At 40.1% G+C, this 17,470-nt stretch overlaps 1 protein-coding gene across 1 annotated transcript; it reads right to left on the bottom strand.

Annotated features, from left to right (window-relative positions):
* Nucleotides 1–9,746: 9,746 nt before the first annotated feature.
* Nucleotides 9,747–17,240, bottom strand: LOC311601783 (uncharacterized protein CXorf66 homolog). The gene is made up of 3 exons (XM_084789522.1): nucleotides 17,179–17,240; nucleotides 13,867–14,023; nucleotides 9,747–10,730 (listed from the first exon to the last, which is right to left on the bottom strand). The coding sequence occupies exons 2-3, from the start codon at nucleotides 13,944–13,946 to the stop codon at nucleotides 9,776–9,778; spliced, it is 1,035 nt and encodes a 344-aa protein (XP_084645648.1). The 5' UTR covers nucleotides 13,947–14,023; nucleotides 17,179–17,240; the 3' UTR covers nucleotides 9,747–9,775.
* Nucleotides 17,241–17,470: the final 230 nt, after the last annotated feature.

Raw genomic sequence — 17,470 nt, 5'->3', positions numbered from 1 at the left:
CAATCTTAGGGATCACAATGGGATCAGAAATCCTGCAACACAATTCTGTATATTTAGTTCAAATATTCACCTAGTTTTTGCATTTTTTTTTTACTTTTCTCCTTGCTATGGCAAAATACCTGCTGTCTTAGTCACTGTTCTATGGCTGTGAAGAGACGCCATGATCAAGGCAACTCTTATAAAGGAAACCATTTAATTGGGGCTGGCTTAAAGTTTCAGAGGTTTAGCCCATTATCGTCATGGCAAGGAGCATGGTGGCATGCAGGCAGACCCTGGAGTAGATACTGAGAGCCACATCTTGATTCATAGGCAAAAAGACAGAAAGACAACCTGGGTCTGGCATGGGATTTTGAAGCCTCAAAGCCTACCCACCCCCAGAGACCCTTCCTCCAATAAGGTTGCACCTCCAAATCCTGTCAAAGAGTCACACTTCCTGATGACTGAACATTCAAATATGTGAGCCTCTGGAGGCCATTCCTTTTCTTCCCTAAAAATTCAAATTTAATAATGAAGTACATTCGATGTACATCATTTAAATGTACACTTGAGCATTTTTCTCCATTAATTAATTTATTCACTTTATTTATTCCTAACTGCAGTCCCCCTCCCTCCTCTCTTCCCAGTCCTACCCTCACACCCCCTTCCTCTGTCCTCAGAGAAGAGGAGGCCCCTGGTGGGTACCAACCCACCCTGGCACATCAAGTCAAAGAAGAACTAATCCTTCTTCTACTGAGGCCAGACAAGGCAGCCTAGCAAGGGGAGAGGGATCCAAAGGCAGACAACAGAGTCACACACAGTCCCTACTCCCATTGTTAGGGGACTCACATGATGACCAAGCTGCACATCTGCTACATATGTATAGGGGGGCTGGGTCCAGCCCATGCATGTTCTTTGGTTGCTGGGGGCCATTCTTTTCAGACCACCACATCTGCCAAAAGCAATTGAAAATAGGAAGGGTTCCTTTTGGCTCACGACAGGGAAGACGTGGTGATACAAATGCAAGGCTGGTCACCTTGCATTCTTAGATGGGAATCAATGAGACATGAATGCAGAAACTCTGCTGTTTCTCAGTGTTACTCAGTTCAGCCCATGGAATGGGTAACACCCACATTTGTGGTGGGCTTTGCACCTCAGTTAACCCAGTCTAGAAACTTCCTCATAGACTCAGAGCATTGACTCCTAGGTAATTCCGCATCTGTCAATTTGACAATACGAGCACTCACATTTCTCAGGCTCTTTTTTCCTGAAACTCCGTGTCTCTTATTGAAATCTTAAAAAGACAAATCTGACAGCTAATTTATTAGTGGGCTTTTAGAAGTCAAGTGTCTGCTTTTGTTTCAGTTAGCTCCAATTTGGGGACTGGAGTCACAGTGATAGAAGGCTGTTCTTCCTAGAGCTTGGACTATGCCAGGCTAAGCCTGAAGAAATTGAGTTATGGGTAGGCAAACCAAATATTTAATCTGCTTAGACAATTTATCCTATTTGTTCGCCTGATTATTGTTGCCAGATAATAGGCAGGATGTCCAGTTGTTTGTGTTTTGGATAAAATATGAATAATATTTGACATGCATATACCAAAAGTTAATCCAGATTTCACTCATGATGCTGTTCTATTAGTTAAATCTGGCCAAGGTCTTCCTGAGCATTGTCTTAAACTCATTTCTTGATCTGCTGTAGTCAATTTTTCTATATTGAGTATTGAGATATTGAGTAACTGTTACCCTCAGAGTATAGATAAGCATCCTAAACTAAAATATCTCTGAGTTAAAAATATAAAATAAAATAAATCTCTGAGTTGTAGAGATTTCTTGTGGTTACAGTAATAATGCAAGCTTATGTCTTTTACCATTGTTTCTATTTGTGGAGTCATAACTTTTTCATTTCTGACTGATTTTAGCTAAGGGTATTGTTGTTTTCTTTTGTATTAATGTTTGTCTTTCTTCTACAAACTAAAAGCTGTTTGTGTGTTGTCTCTGACTAGTGCTAATTTTCTTTACTTGATTTAATAAAGTGTTTGGAGTTCTATGGTTATATAATATAATTTACCATCTTAGCAGAGTTACTTCAAAACCTATTGAAGAAGTATTGGCCAGAGACTGTGGCTTTTCCATAGAAATTCTACCTTGAAGGTTTTTGGAAACACTCATCCTTTTCCAAGGTACTAAATTAAAAGGTATTGGTCACAAATAATTGGCTTATACAGAAATGCCTGTCTGAGATCCAACAAGCCAACACAGAGGTACTATAAAGATGTCATGGCTATGATAGCATAGTGTATTCCCACCACTCAGGAGGCTAAGACAAAAAGATTGAAAGTTCAAACTCAGCCTGAGATTTATGGTGAGTTAGTGGCCAGTCCTTAGTACATACCGAGAACTTGTCTCAATAAGAACTTGCAGAGAATGAAGCAACTTGCACAGGGTCAGCACATGTTTGCACCAGGTCCTCTAAAAATAGAATACAGCTTCTGGTTTGGGGTTTTTATGGGAATCCTGAGTGTATGAACAAGTGAGTGTCTGGTTCTTGGTTTTCTTGGGTGGGGGAGAGGGGGCTCTTGTTTGGTTAGTTGTTTTTGTTTTTGAGACAGGGTTTTTCTGGTAGCCTTGGATGTCTTGTCACTCAATCTGTAGACCAGGCTGGCAGGAACTCACAGATATTCAACTGCCTCTGCCTCCCTAGTGCTGGAATTAAAGGTGTGTGATACCACTGCCCAGCTGGGTCTCTGATTCTTGCACCTTCTTTTGGGCTATTTTCCTTCTCTTGGTTTGCCTTGTTTAACTTCAACGTGATGGGTTTTGTTTTATCTTGTTATATTTTGTTATATGTTTTAAATGGATGGATGGATGGATGGATGGATGGATGGATGGATGGATGAATGGATGGATAGATGGATGGATGGATGGATGGATGGATGGATGGATGAAAGCCTAGCCACTAGGGTAAAGGTTAACAACTGAACTGTCACTTATACCAGCTGGGAGAAGGACAATCAGTTATCAACCATTTGAGAGCAGGCCTCATGTTCTCAGGAATAGTTGGCCAGCATTTAATGCACTCCACAGTTTGTGTGTGTGTGTGTGTGTGTGTGTGTGTGTGTGTGTGTGTGTGTTTATTTGACTACTATTTAGTGTTTTCTTTTTGTTCTTTTCTTTTTGTGGGGGGTGATGTTTTATCTTGTTTGTGGTTTGGGGGGATTTTGTTGTTGTGTTGGGTTTTTTTTTGTTTTTTTGTTTTTTGTTTTTTTTTTGAGAAATAGATAAAAGCTGGGTAGTTAGGGGCCAGGAGAAGATCTGGAAGTATTTCAGAATGTGGAAGAATATGATCAAAATATGCTTAAATTTAAAAATTGTTTTAAATGATAAAAATATAATAATCATTTTTTAAAGAACCAAGAAAAGCAAACAAATGACAAACATGCAAATTAGGTCTGTAATTCCAGCATTGCTCGGAAAGCTGAAGAAGAAGGAAAGCAAGTGTGGGCAAGTTTGCCCTATATAGCAAGACATTGGTGAACTTTCCTCCACTGAAAAAGAGGTAAATCATATTACTTGGGTGCAGTGATGCATGCCTGCTGACTTAGCCACTTAGGAAGCTGACTCAAAAGGATTATTTTAATCCTGGAATTCATGATTAGACTAGGCAATATATTGAGAATTTATCTCAAAAGTAAAAACAGAAGTAAGTTGTAGATGCAGCTTAAATTTGAGACTTAAGAGGTGTACTCCCTACTTTCTTTTCAAATTGAAATCTTGAGAACAAAACGGATGTTCATTTGTAGTTCTAAAGCAAAGAGCAGCAAAAAATGACATTTTCAAACACATTCTAGCCCTCTCACCTAACCCAACAGAGTGGGTCGGGGTCTCCTAGGATTCTTTCACATAAGTCGTCATATATGGTCTAGAGACTATGAAAAACATGCCTGGCCCTAAGGAGCATGATGTATCACATAATGCACATTAAAGGCTATACTGTCAAGCTGGGCATCTTGACATATAGTTGTAATCCTAGCAGTAGTTGGTAGGCTATGGTAGGAGAATCAGAAGTTCAAGGCCAGCCTGAACTATACAGGAAGATTCTGGCTCAAAAACCCAAGAATGGCAGTGTAGTATGGAGATGTATTTGCGTTATAATACACAAAATCCTGGGCTTGATGCCAGGCACCACACACACACACACACACACACACACACACACACACTCAAAAGCTATACAATCAAATCAATAACTCCTTTTCCTGTGAGGAGGCCTTGGTGCCAGGGATAGAGTATGAAAGGACAGTTTTCCCTATTATTACTCCATTGCCTTTCTATTATTTGAACTACTTTTAAGACAATAATAAACTTCACTGAGTGTATTTTCCCCTCTGAGGTGCTGTAGCACAACATTATAAAAATGAAGTGCCTTATGCAATTAAAATTTGTCATACATTTTTGGAGGCTGGAAATCTGAGAACAAGGTATCAGGAGGGCTACGCTTCCTCAGAAGATACCACAGCATTCCAGTCCAAGGCCTTTCTCTTAAATTCTTACTGTAGTTCCTTGGTTCAATGGGAACAGAACTGCAGTAGTTACATGGCATTCTCATGTGCATGACTATATCCAACTATCCAGTTTTTAATAAATCCTTTTTTATAGATTTATTTATTTATTATGTATACAGCACTTTGCCTGTTTGCACACCTGCAGGCCAGAATTGGGCACCAGATCACATTATAGATGGTTGTGAGCCACCATGTGGTTGCTGGGAATTGAACTCAGGACCTCTGGAAGAGCAGTCAGGGCTCTTAACCTCTGAGCTACCTCTCCAGCCCTCAGCTATCGACTTTTAATGACACTACCAATACAGGATTAGGGGTTCACCCTACTTCAGTATAGCCTCAATGATACTGAATAAGTTTATAAGGACAAATATAAGGCCACAGTCTGGAGCCACTGTATTAGTATTTTACAATAATCCTGGTATGGCAGTAGCATACTACTGTACTGCCAATGTCCCAAAGGATCAGGCAGGAAGATTGTGAAATGAGCTCAATGCTAACCTGGCCTAAAGTGAAACCATGTTTCATAAAACTGAAAAGGAGAGAGAGACAGAGAGAGAGAGACAGAGAGAGAGAATTTCAACATATGAATTGGGTTTAGGGAACACAATTCAACCTATAAACCAAGGTCTTCCATTAAATTTAAATCATATACCCATTGTAGTATCTCTGAGATTTGTTTATCTTCATTAATACTCTTTAGTCTGAATGTGGTGGTGTATGCCTTTAACCGCAGAACTCAGGAGGCAAAGTCAGAAGCATCTCTGTGAGTTCAAGTACAGAGTGAGTCCAGGACAGCCAGAAGCCCTGTCTCGAAAACCCAAAACCAATAAACACACATACCTTGATAATTTCACACAGAAATACAATGTATTTTTATCACATCCATTCTCCCTCCCTAACCTCCAGCTTCTTCCAGACTTTACTATACTGTGTCCCCCTTTCTAAATTCATATCCTACTTTTTTAACCGAGTCCTCTGTGTGCTATCTATATGTTCATGGCTGCAGAGCCACATCCTGGGCTTCAGAGCTGTGAGCAACCACTGAGGACATGGACATTTCTGAAGAAAACTAACTCTCCGTCCCACAGCAGCCACTAACTGCCATTAGCTCCTCCCCCATCCTTGATGGAGCTATGATTAACATGATCTTGTACAGTCTGTGGTGCTTTAAATGAGAATGTTTCCCATAGGCTCGGATGTTTGAATTTTTAGTCCCCAGTTGGTAGACCAGGCTGGCCTCGAACTCAAAAAGATCTGCCTGCCTCTGCCTCGCCTGGATTAAAGGCGTGTACCACCACACCCAGCTCATAGCAACTCTCAATGAGGAAAACATTCAATTGGGGCTGTTTCAGAATTTCCTTCCATTATCTTGATGAGGTATGCAGGCAGACATGGTGCTAGAGAAGAAACTGAGAGTTCTACATCTGGATCAGCAGGCAGCAGGCAGAGAGAAGAACACTGGGCCTAGCTTGAGCATTTGAAACCTTTAAGCCCATCCCAGTGACACAACACACTCCCTTCACCAAGGTCACACCTCTCATAGTGCTCCTCACTATGAGTCTATTGGGCTATTGTGTTTTGTTTTTCAGAATTTTAAAATATTTATCGTTATCAGTTTACGTTATCTGTATGTGTGCTTGTTTGCATGTAGCAATGTGCGTGTGAGAGCAAATGCCCTCAGAGGTATTATGTCCCCTGGAGCTGGAATTACAGAGGGTTGTGAGTCACTTAATGTGGGTGTTGGGAACTGAACTCTGGTCTTCTGGAAGAGCAGCAGGTACTCTTTTTTATTATTATTTTTTTCTGTTTTTACATATACATTTATATTATTACACATATATACAATAAACTACTTACAGCAAGAAGAACCATAACACAATCAGGAATTATATAAATGTTACATTCTCAGTATTTTAGCTATTTGTATTGACAAGCTTGAAGACAACATCTTTCCTATCTTGGTGCATCTAAATTTCTGAATACAAATCAATCTCCATCACATCTTGTCATTATCAACTTAAAAACATCTATCTAGACCTAAAAACATCTTAATCTCTAAGCAACTAAGCTTCATTATAAAACTAAGCTACCTGGTCTTCAACCCCATCAGAGACTTGAGAAGGAATAAATTTGATTATCTGAGTATCCCGGGAGAGCAGGTTAGTAGCTTTCCAAATGAGAAGATGACAGAGACAGTTTGTTGCCTGAACGTCACCCAAAACTCTATATTACTGGAGCATCATCTTCAGCCTTCTGTCCCAATATATCTGACAGACATTTGTGAGGCAAGGACTATTGAGGACTTGCTTACCCTGTCTCAGGGCATTTCAAAGAGGTTCAAAACACAAAGGTAAGCCTTACTTTTTCAAAATTATTAGCTTGGGCAAGGTTTTAGTAGTCACCCCCACTTCATCCTTCTTGTTTCTTTCTCCTACTTCCTGTCCTTCTTCCATCTCCTTACTTGGCCCATTTGTCCTTGACCCAGGAACTTAAGGTGCCAGAAATTCAATAGTCATCGAATACACCAGAGATAGTGGCTCTTGACTTCATTGTCTCACTCACTACAGTGAAAATTACAGATGCAGACGCTTGTAGAAGTGAAGGAGAAGCAAGCTTTATTGAGAAAAATGAAGCAAAAGTGAAAGAAACTCCTGAGAGTAATAAGGGTTCTGCAAAGAGGAAAAACCCATTGAACCTCAGTCTAGGCTTTGGTTTTTGTTTTTAAATAGGATTTAAGACAAAAACTAAACAAAACTAGGGTTAATTTTATTAGTTGGCTAACTTAGAGTAAGTATACTCTGTGCATTCTACTAGCTCCACAAGGAAGATGACCGTGCTCTGCTCACACACTGTCTACCCACTTAGGGGTGGCCAGAGCCTTGAATTGCTCATCTCTGTCTCCGGATTCATTAGCTGCCAGCCTTGTGTGCTAGCCATTGGCCCACTAGGCATCATTGTTTCAGGCCCCTCGATAGTTGTTAGTGTGCTCTCTTTGTCCTCACACTTGTGTGGTCAGCTCTTAGCCTCACCATAGAGCTAACCCTAATCCCAGCTACCACGTTGTAGCTGTAGTTGTTCTTGGTTATTTACTATTAAAGAACATGGTCACAGAGCAATCTAGGAGTCTCTTTTCGGAAATGTATGGATGCTTTTCACTCATAATCTATTCTGTTACAATTAATTTGCATTAGGATCAAGAATATGTCAAAGGGCAAAAGAGCACCGAGGGAATAGGATTTAGGGGAACCATGTGGCCTACTGACACTGGCTCAGAACCTTCTTTCTTCCTGTCTGGTTGGTTGTCTCATATCTAGCCATCATCTTTTTTTTTCTTACTGTTTCCAATTTTACTGTTTTTTCGTATTTAATTTATGTGTATATGTGTTTACCTGCATGAGTTTATGTATGCCAGGTATGCACAGAAGCCTGCAAATTCCAGAAGAGGGAGTTGCATCCCCTGGAACTGAAGTTAAAGGGCACTGTGAGTAGCCATGTGGGTGCTGTGAGATGAAATGGATCTTCTGCTAAAGTAGTTAAGTGCTCTTAACTGCAGAGCCACTTCTACAGCCTCCAACTTTACTGTTTTAGCTCTAGCTTTCCTTAGGACCCCAACGTGTTCTCGTTGTAATACTTATAATCAACGTGTAGGCCCCTTGCCCTTACTATCTACTAAGTTGGCTGCTGATTTAATTGCAACACTGGGACTGATATCAGAGCCTAAGGAGTGTGTACTGTGGGTTGGGCCCTCTGTTTAGGTGGCAATCTCTGGGAGAGGAAGTGTGGTTAGAACAGGTAGGTAGGAATTTCTCTAAATCATACAGAAAGAAGCAGTTTTGGGACTCATAGTTGGCTTGAACTCGATAACAAAATGCCATAAACGGAGCAGCCTGTAAGCTGAAAACTTACTTCCCAGAGTTCTGCAGCCTAGGAAGCCCAAACTTAAGGCAACAGCAGATGTCTAGTGAGGGCCAGTTCTGTAATTGGTGGATGGAAGGTTTTGTTTGTTTGTTTGTTTGTTTGTTTGCTTCGTCTCTTAGGGCAGAGGTAAGCTCTTCAGTTCCGTAATCTATTTGTGATGACTCTCTTTCCATGACTGCATTATCACCTAAGGACTCTATGTCCCCAAATCATTCTCTACAGCATTAAGTTTCAACCACATCAATTAGGGGGAAAATATAAGCATTCAGTCAATAAAACAGAAGTCTTTCCAACAGGCACCATGTCATACATAGAAAGATAACATACAGATGTTGCTCAGTAGTAGGGTGCTACCGTAATATGTACAACACTCTTGGTTCTATTACCAGCACCACACCTCTCCCCACTCCCCCAAATAAAATTACTTCAAGAACTAGGAGCATAGTTCTATGGTGAAACATTTGCCTAGTCTGCACAGTCCTGGGTTTGATCCCAACTCTGAAAATAAAAATTTAAAAATATGTTTCCAGAGGCTGAAGAGATGGCTTAGTGGAAAGAGCACTCCAGAGGACCCAAGTTCTATCCTCAGCATCCACATAGCAGCTCATAACTAAAGTTCCAGGGAATCTGATGCTCTCTTCTGGCATCCTTGGACACCAGGCACACAAGAGGTACACAGGCATTATATGGATACCAAATACCCATACACATAACCTAATAATAAATTTAAAAATGATAGATTTTTTTTTATCTGTGACACAGCTCATTGGATAACCACTTATACAGCACACATGATACTCTGGGTTTAATCCTCAGCACTGAAAAAATAGGTAAGTGAATACTGTCAAAGTGGGCTTTTCACTGAGAGCTAATTCAGGGGAAAGAACAGTTCAGGATATCCATCTTAAAATTTCTTAGGCAGGCATGGTAGCACACACCTGTGATCCCAGCACTTGGGAGGCAGACGGTGAATTTATGTGAGTTTGAGGTCAGCCTGGTCTACAAAGTGAGTCCAGAACAGCCAGGGCTACACAGAGAAACCCTGTCTGGAAAAAAATTCTTTTTAAGTTTTCCTTTCTAAATTTGTAAGTGCATGTTCAAGTGTGACTCCAATTTAAGTGACCACATTTAAATAAATAAGATACACCAAATGATGAAAGCAAAAGATACACCAGATGAATCTTGTTCCACTGAGAAGCAATGATGAAGACAACAGTAATTTGTTATGCCATGCATTTAATTGCTTTCGAGATAGATCGATCTATTCTTGGCAATGATTACATGTGGATACCGTATATGTGGCTCAATTTTAAGTCCTTAATGATATAAGATGTCTTTATCTGTTGTATCCTTATCATGACTTGTGTCATAAATGAGGATGACTTCTTCATTACTGTCTTCACTATCATATGTTTTCGTAGCATCAGTACGCTTGTCATGATAAACATTGTACGTGTGCCTTGTTTCATTGTAGTTGTATTCTGTCTCACAATAAGACTCATACGATGGCTTCATTTTCCTTGAAAGATTAAGAATTTCAACATGCGCCTTCTTTGTCTCTGAAAAATCACTGAGAGATTCAGAAGGATTACAAGTAAGGCATTTTTCCTTATATGGTCGGCAAAGTTTGGCTTTTGTACGCTTGTGTAACGGAGACTTTCCCCTACTCACTGACTTTTTTCTATCATGTCGTCCACGTGAATGGCTTGATTTCTTTATACCAGATGGTTTGATGGGCACATCTGGATTTTGTGAGAATGATGAACAAGATTGCATGGGTAGCGGAGCTGAATATTGCACCGTAGCTAGCCAAGGTTGGATGATATCCTTTAAACTAGATGAACTGACTCGACTAGCTAATTTACAGGCATGGGTGAGCTTACATGAACTTTTAAGGCTACTTTTTTTATATGACTTGTGCTGGTAAGATGACTTATGCAAACTTTGGGGCATTGATGGCTTGGTTGATCTGTTTGAATCTAATTGTCTATTTGACTTCTTTACATTCCATAATATGGATGAGTTTTCTGTATTTGAGTATCTCAGTTTTTGTGCATTAGATGGTATGCATGGCTTTTCTAGACTTGAAGGATCAACTGGTTTTACTGCACTGTTTGGTCTGGGTAGTTGTTCTTGACATGGGAGTCCAGATTTCTGGTCTGAATTTAATAGAGGTTGAATTTCTAGAATGTCCTCAGTTATCATATCAGGTTGACAAGCTGATACTTGGGATACCCAGGATAATATAGCTGCCATATTTTCTTTGTTGAGCCTGAAATGCAGAAAACTTAGGGTGTCATAATTTAAAACAAAAATAACTATTACTGTCATCATAAAATACATTGCTAGCTTTGAGTATGGATGTTTTTTCCACAGGAAAAGTAAAACAGTTAGCAATTATAGTGTGCCGAGAGCTGTAACTCATGTTACACATATGAATTCATGATAAATAACTTTTTTAAAGAATATTTTTTACTATTTATAAGGCAATAGATAACTTATAGTCCATGTATGAAATGACACAAAGTTGCCAATAATAATAAAGATGTGGTACATATATATGCATATATATATAATAGTATATTACTTACATGTAAAAAATAAAATTTGCTGGGGAAATAGATGTATTTCTATATGAGTGACCCAGGATAAAAAGGACAAATGCCATTTGTTCTCTCTCATATGAGAATCCTAGTTTTATTACTTTATATCTAGTGGAGTACCTATGCAAGCCAGGAACCAAAAAGTCAAGTGTGTGTGTGTGTGTGTGTGTGTGTACCTTAGGGAGGGAGAGTAGTAGAATATAGGTAAAAAGAAAGTAATGGTGGGCAATACTCTGAGTGGAAATGTTGAGTCAAGAGAGGGACTCAGGAGGACGGGGAATTGGGGAGATGAATGTGAGGGATGGGGAGAGATTTAACTGGAATAAAGGGAGTATAAAGAAACCATTTTTTGAAAGCTAGATATATTCACCTATGCAATAGCAGCTTGACTGTTGGGGGAGCAGGGCCTAACTGTTCTCTGACTGGATTCTAGATTCTCAGTATGGGGGATGGGAAGGGGACCAGTAGGGCCCAAGTAGGAGGAGGTAGTAGACCCACAGGAGGATGTACTTCTGATTGTTAACTAAACTGACACAGCAGCAAACTGCTTTCTAAACACCTATATGTATACCCATAGACAAAGGCAGCTCCAGTCTTAATCAAAGAAGCCCCTCCTTAGAATAAACAGTGGAGAATGCAGAAAATAAGTGATGTGTGTGAGTCTAGCCCCGTGTATGATACGTATACCACCCCTCCAAAAAATCAGGGGATGTGGTGGAAAAGGTAGCCTGAAGTATGTAAGAACTGGAAGATAAGGCAAAGGGCTAAGATGAAAGGCCATTCCCTAGACTGGATGCAACTACTCTAATTATTAACTCATAGCAACTGTAGTGAAACTGCACCGAGCCCATGCCAAACACTACCTGTCTCCTTGTTCGTCCACACTCAGGTGATTCTGAAACTGTCTCCATCTATCTGGGTTCCCTTGGTTGATCTCCCGTGGATTCAAGTCAGCAAAAGTGGAGAGCTTCAGCCCTAATACACCACTAATTTCATCCAAAAGTACCCAGAGTGGACTTGATATCCATCTTGTAAATGAGTTGAGGGCCTCAACTCTTAAGGTGAAAATGTTAGGCAATTAAATAGATACCAGTGGGCTTGGAGTGCAATAAAAACAACCCTATTCATCATCTTTTTCCTCCAAAATTTCCTACACTGAAGACTTCTCCATGACCCCTCTGGTGAAGAACCATCCCCTGTCCAGGAAAGGATATTTAGAAAAATGACAACTAGTTTTTGTTTTTCACATGTATAATCAAAACAAATCAGGAAATGTTACCCATAACCATGCCATTTTGTAAAGCTCTTACATTTTGACTGAACTGTGACAAATTTGGAAACTAATATAATCTGATTTTTTTTTCTTTTTCGAGACAGGGTCTCTCTATGTAGCCTTGGCTGTCCTGGACTCGCTTTGTAGACCAGGCTGGCCTCGAACTCACAGCGATTAGCCTGCCTCTGCCTCCCCAGTGCTGGGATTAAAGGCGTGTGCCACCATGGCCGGCAATCTGATTTAAAAAAAAAAAAAAGAAAGGAACTTTTTTCTCTAGATTCCTACCTTTCTCTCTCTATCAATCTCTAGTAAAGGATCAGACATGAAAGATGTTTAACAATCACCGAACATCCTTTAACTAGCTCACTGGTTGACATGGGTATGACCAACTGTGAGTTGTAAAAAGTTATTGGTGATATTGTTGTTCTGAGACAGGCTCACTTTGTAGCCTTGACCAGCCTGGAACTCACAATGTAGATCTACCTGACCTCAAACTCATAGAGATCTACCTACCTCTGACTCCCAAGTGCTGGGATTAAACATGTGTGCTATTGTGCCTGACTTAAAAAAAAAATCAACCAATCACTCCCTCTCCTATTTTCTGTCCAATAAATACCCCAGATTATAAGTAAATTCATGAGCTCTTACTCTTTTAATTAAAATTTTAATTGTATGCATATGGGAGTTTTGGTTGCAAGTATGTCTTTGAGTCATGTGTGTACTTGGTGCTTGTGGTGGCCGGAAGAGGGCAATGAGTCCTCTAGATTTGGAGTTATAGACGGTTAGGAGGTGCTGTGTAGGTGCTGAGATTCAAAGCCAGGACTTCTTGTAGAGCAGCCTGTGCTTTTAGCTGGGGAACCATCTCTTCAGCCTGTGGTCTCTTATTCTTACAACAGAGACTTCTTCTGAAGACTCCTCTTCCCCTCCACATAAAAGCCTGTAGTATTAGGGCTGGAGACATTGTTTTGTGATTAAGAGTATTTGCAGTTCTTGCAGAGAACCTGGATTTGGTTAATAGCACCCACATCGTGTCTCACAACCAAGCTGTAACTCCAATTCCAAGGGAATTGATGCCCTGTTTTAGCCCCTGTGGGTAGTGTATGCAAATGATGCACATATGTATGTGCAGACAAATATTCATACATATACAATAACAATAAATAGTTTTAAAAAGCTTGGACTATCTTTGAATTGCTTGTGCCTTTGTATGGTCCTTCTTTCTAATGGACCTTTCCCTTAAAACCCATGTAAAAAACTGTATGGTAGCACTTGCCTGTATTCTGCATGGCTGGCGGAGAAGTAGAGACAGGAAGATCGCTAGGGCTTCCTGCCTGTGAGTCTACCTCTAGGTTTAGTGAAGTACCTTGTTTCAATGCAATAAAGCAGAGAGTAATAGAATGGGGTACACCTGACATCCTCCTCTGGTTTCTACATGTGAGCATATATCTGTGTACCACCTCCACCACCCCACACACATACATGCACATACATACATACACATGCTTTTGGTTCTTACATGTGTAAAAACTTACCTTCCTGGTGACGGGGCCTCCTCTATCATACAATTATAATGGAGTAGGCAAAAACAGGTAAAGGCGAAGGCTATGATCATAATTCCAACTATGAAACCAAGTAAGCATTTTCTAAAATCATCCAGTTTTATTCCTGTTGATTTGGTGGTTTTATCAACTGCAAAAAGATTGTACCATCAGAAAATGTGTTAGGTGACCTAGTTTCTCACAGTACATTGAAGTGAAATCTCTTTTTAATGATTTTTAAAATGTATTTATTTTACACAGAGAAACTTTGTCACGAAAAAACAAAAAAAGTATATATGTATATGAGTGTTTGCCTATGTGTTTGAGTGTTTGTCTGTGTGTATGGGTGTTTGCTTGTATGTATTTATGTTCAACATATACATGCATGCTGGCAGCCTGGCAAAAGTTAGAAGACATGTTCTGAAAGTGGAGTTACAATTGCTTGTAAACCACCACATGAGTGCAGGAATTAAACCAGATCCTCTGTAAGAGCAGCTAGTGCTCCTAACTACTGAGTCCAGCCCTTCAGTGATTTATGTATTTTTATTTTTATGTTTTTGAGACTGAGTTTCTCTGTATGGCCTTGGCTGTCCTGGAATTTTCTCTGTAGACCAGACAACTTTGAACTCACAGAGATCAGCCTGCCTCCTGACTGCTGGGATTAAAGGCGTGTGCCACCAACTGCTAAGCCAGTGATTTTTTTTTAAAGCTTAAGAAAGTTTACATTAAAAAAAGAAAGTTTCCATTATAATTTTCATGTGTGTGTGTGTGTGTGTGTGTGTGTGTGTGTGTATGCATGTATGTGCATGTGGACATGTGAGTATGTACATGTGCTTGCCCATGCATGTGCATGTGGAAGTTAGAGAATGACTTTAGGTATTTTCCTCTATCGTTCTCTTATTTTTAAACCTCTCTCTCCCTCCACCACCCTCACAGTCTCGGTCTCTGTGTGTATGTGTGAGTAACATTTGTGTATGTATGGATTTGTCTGTGTGTGAGCAGGTGCATGTCACAATGTACGTGTCCAGGGCAGAGGACAACTTAGGGCATCAGTCCCTGTCTTCGACCTTGATACAAGGTCTCTTCTGTTGTTTATTGGTGCACTGAATACTCAAGCTAGCTGATCCATGTTTGCAAGGATTCTCCTGTCTGCAAGCTATCTCACTTTAGGAAAGCGGGCATTATAGATGCTTGTCACTGTGTCCAACTTTATGTGGGTTCTGGGGACCTGAATTCAAGTCATCACATTTGGGAAATAAGCACTTTACTCTCTCAGCCCTCTAGTATAATTTTTCCCTTGATCAGGTCCTGGCTATAAATGTCAAACATGAGCAGTATTTTTTAACTAGTCTGTATCATTATCTGCATTACCTCTGAGTCATGGGTGGTTAGTGCAAGAACTAAAATGTTGAGCATAGGCTGCGCATGGGTGAGTATGTTTGAGTGTTACCAGGTGAGTGTATGTGATAGGAAACAGCACAGAATAAGAACAATCCATGGTCATATTAATGGTATATTAGGAATAACCACGTTAGAGGCTAAGCATGAAGAGTCATTTCAGGCCAGAAACTTGAAATAACAAGCCTGGACAACCAACCCAAATCCAAACAGACCCCTGCTACTTGAGTCCTACAGTAGATTTAGTCATCTGGGATGGTCTAGTTTGGTTGGCAGACTTGGTATGGGGAAACCAGGGGGACTATAACTCTGTATTCCTTGTCTAGAGTTTTCATATCAAATTTAAAATATCAGCTAGTGCCCTCAGAATTCTTTTTTATATACTTTTATTTTATTATGCATGTGTAAAACAAACTACATACATCAGGGAGAACCATGTGGCGATCATGAAAATAATGAGTTCTATACATGTTACATTCATAGTGACTTGGCCATCTGCATTCGTCCACTTTGAAGCAAGTGTCTTTCCTGTCTTGTTGGGTCTAAATTTCCGAATGAGATCCAATATTTATCCTATCTCAACTCTAATAGCTTAAATTCTTTATCTTGATCTAAAATGATCTTGTCCACTTACCAACTAAGCTTAGTATAGCTGTAAAACTATACTATCTTGTCTTCAGTGCCCCTCAGAGACTTGAGAAGGAATAAAACTTAAGTTCCTGAGTGAACCAACAGTGCAGATTAGCAGCTTCCAAATTGTACAAATTGACTTAAGACAGTTTACTACCTGACCAGTCACCCAATACACTTTATAATGTTGGAGCCTCATCTTCATCTTTCTGGCCTAATATCTCTGCTAGACTTGTTCGCAGGGCAGGAACTATTGAGGACTTGCTTACTCTGACTTGGCAGAGTGTGGCCATCGACTCTACCTGCACCTACGTTGCCCATTTTTAAGCACATTCTATTTGTGGCAGGAATGGTCCTAAGAATTCTTTTTTATTTTATTTTATTTTTATTAATTTATTCTTATTACATCTCAATGGTTATCCCATCCCTTGTATCCTCCTATTCCTCCCTCCCTCCCATTTTCCCCTTACTCCCCTCCCCTATGACTGTGGCTGAGGGTGACCTCCTCCCCCTGTATATGCTCATAGGGTATCGAGTCTCTTCTCAGAATTCTTAAAGACCTCATAATAGTAGCACCATTATAACAGCATGTTTCTTTTTTCTTTCTTTTTTAATTATTTTTTTTCAGATTACATCTCAATTGTTATCCCCTCACTTTTATCTTCCTGTTCCTCCCTCCCTCTTTCACCCTTTTTCCCTCCCCTAGGTCTGTGACAGAAGGGGACCTCCTTCCCCACCATACGGTCACAGTCTATCAGGTCTCATTCTGGTAGCCTTCTTATCCTTTCTCTGAGTGCTACAAGGCCTCCTCACCAAGGGTTAGTGATCAAATAGGGGGCACCAGAGTTCATGTTAGAGTCAGTCCCTGCTCTCCACTCAACTGTGGAGACCATCCTGTCCATTGGCTAGATCTGAATAGGGGTTCCATGTTTACTGCATGTATTGTCCTTGTTTAGTGCAGTAGGTTAAGAAGACCCTCCTCAGTTCAGATCTTCCCACCATGTTTTTCTTGTGGGTTTCTAGGATCCTCTGGATCTGTCTATTTCCCCATTCTTCCATATTTCCCTCAACTAGAGTCCCAATAGGAAGTCCCTGCATCTATCTTGATCTCCTGGTAAGTGAAGGCTCACATGGTATATACTCACTTATAATTGGACACTAGCCCAAAAGGGAAAGTCTTCACTTAACAGCATATTTATTAATCTGGCATTCCTAATAACGCAACAAATTAATAAGATAACAGATAATACTTTCTAAACTTTAAGCTTAAACACATACCTGTTGTAGTGGTAGTAGATGATTCATCAGTTTTGTTTCCATTGAAACAACTAATTGCCCAAATGGACAAGAACAGGACATAAATATGAATCTTCATGTCAAAGTGTGGCTGAACTGTGTCTTTGGCTGAGGTCGCAGGCTGCTCTTGGGGTTTGTGACATCATTGTCATTTTGCATCACATTCTGACAGCATAATCTCACTGTGGAAAAGCACCAAATTAGGTGCACAGACCATACCAAGTGACTTTTCAAAGTTTACATTTTTATTTTATATTTATGAATGTTTTACCTG

Source organism: Acomys minous (assembly GCF_964271855.1).
Source record: "Acomys minous genome assembly, chromosome: 7".
In the NCBI taxonomy this organism is placed as follows: Eukaryota; Metazoa; Chordata; class Mammalia; order Rodentia; family Muridae; genus Acomys; species Acomys minous.
Note: the sequence above shows the minus strand (reverse complement) of the source record. Positions and strands in the feature narration are given on the sequence as shown.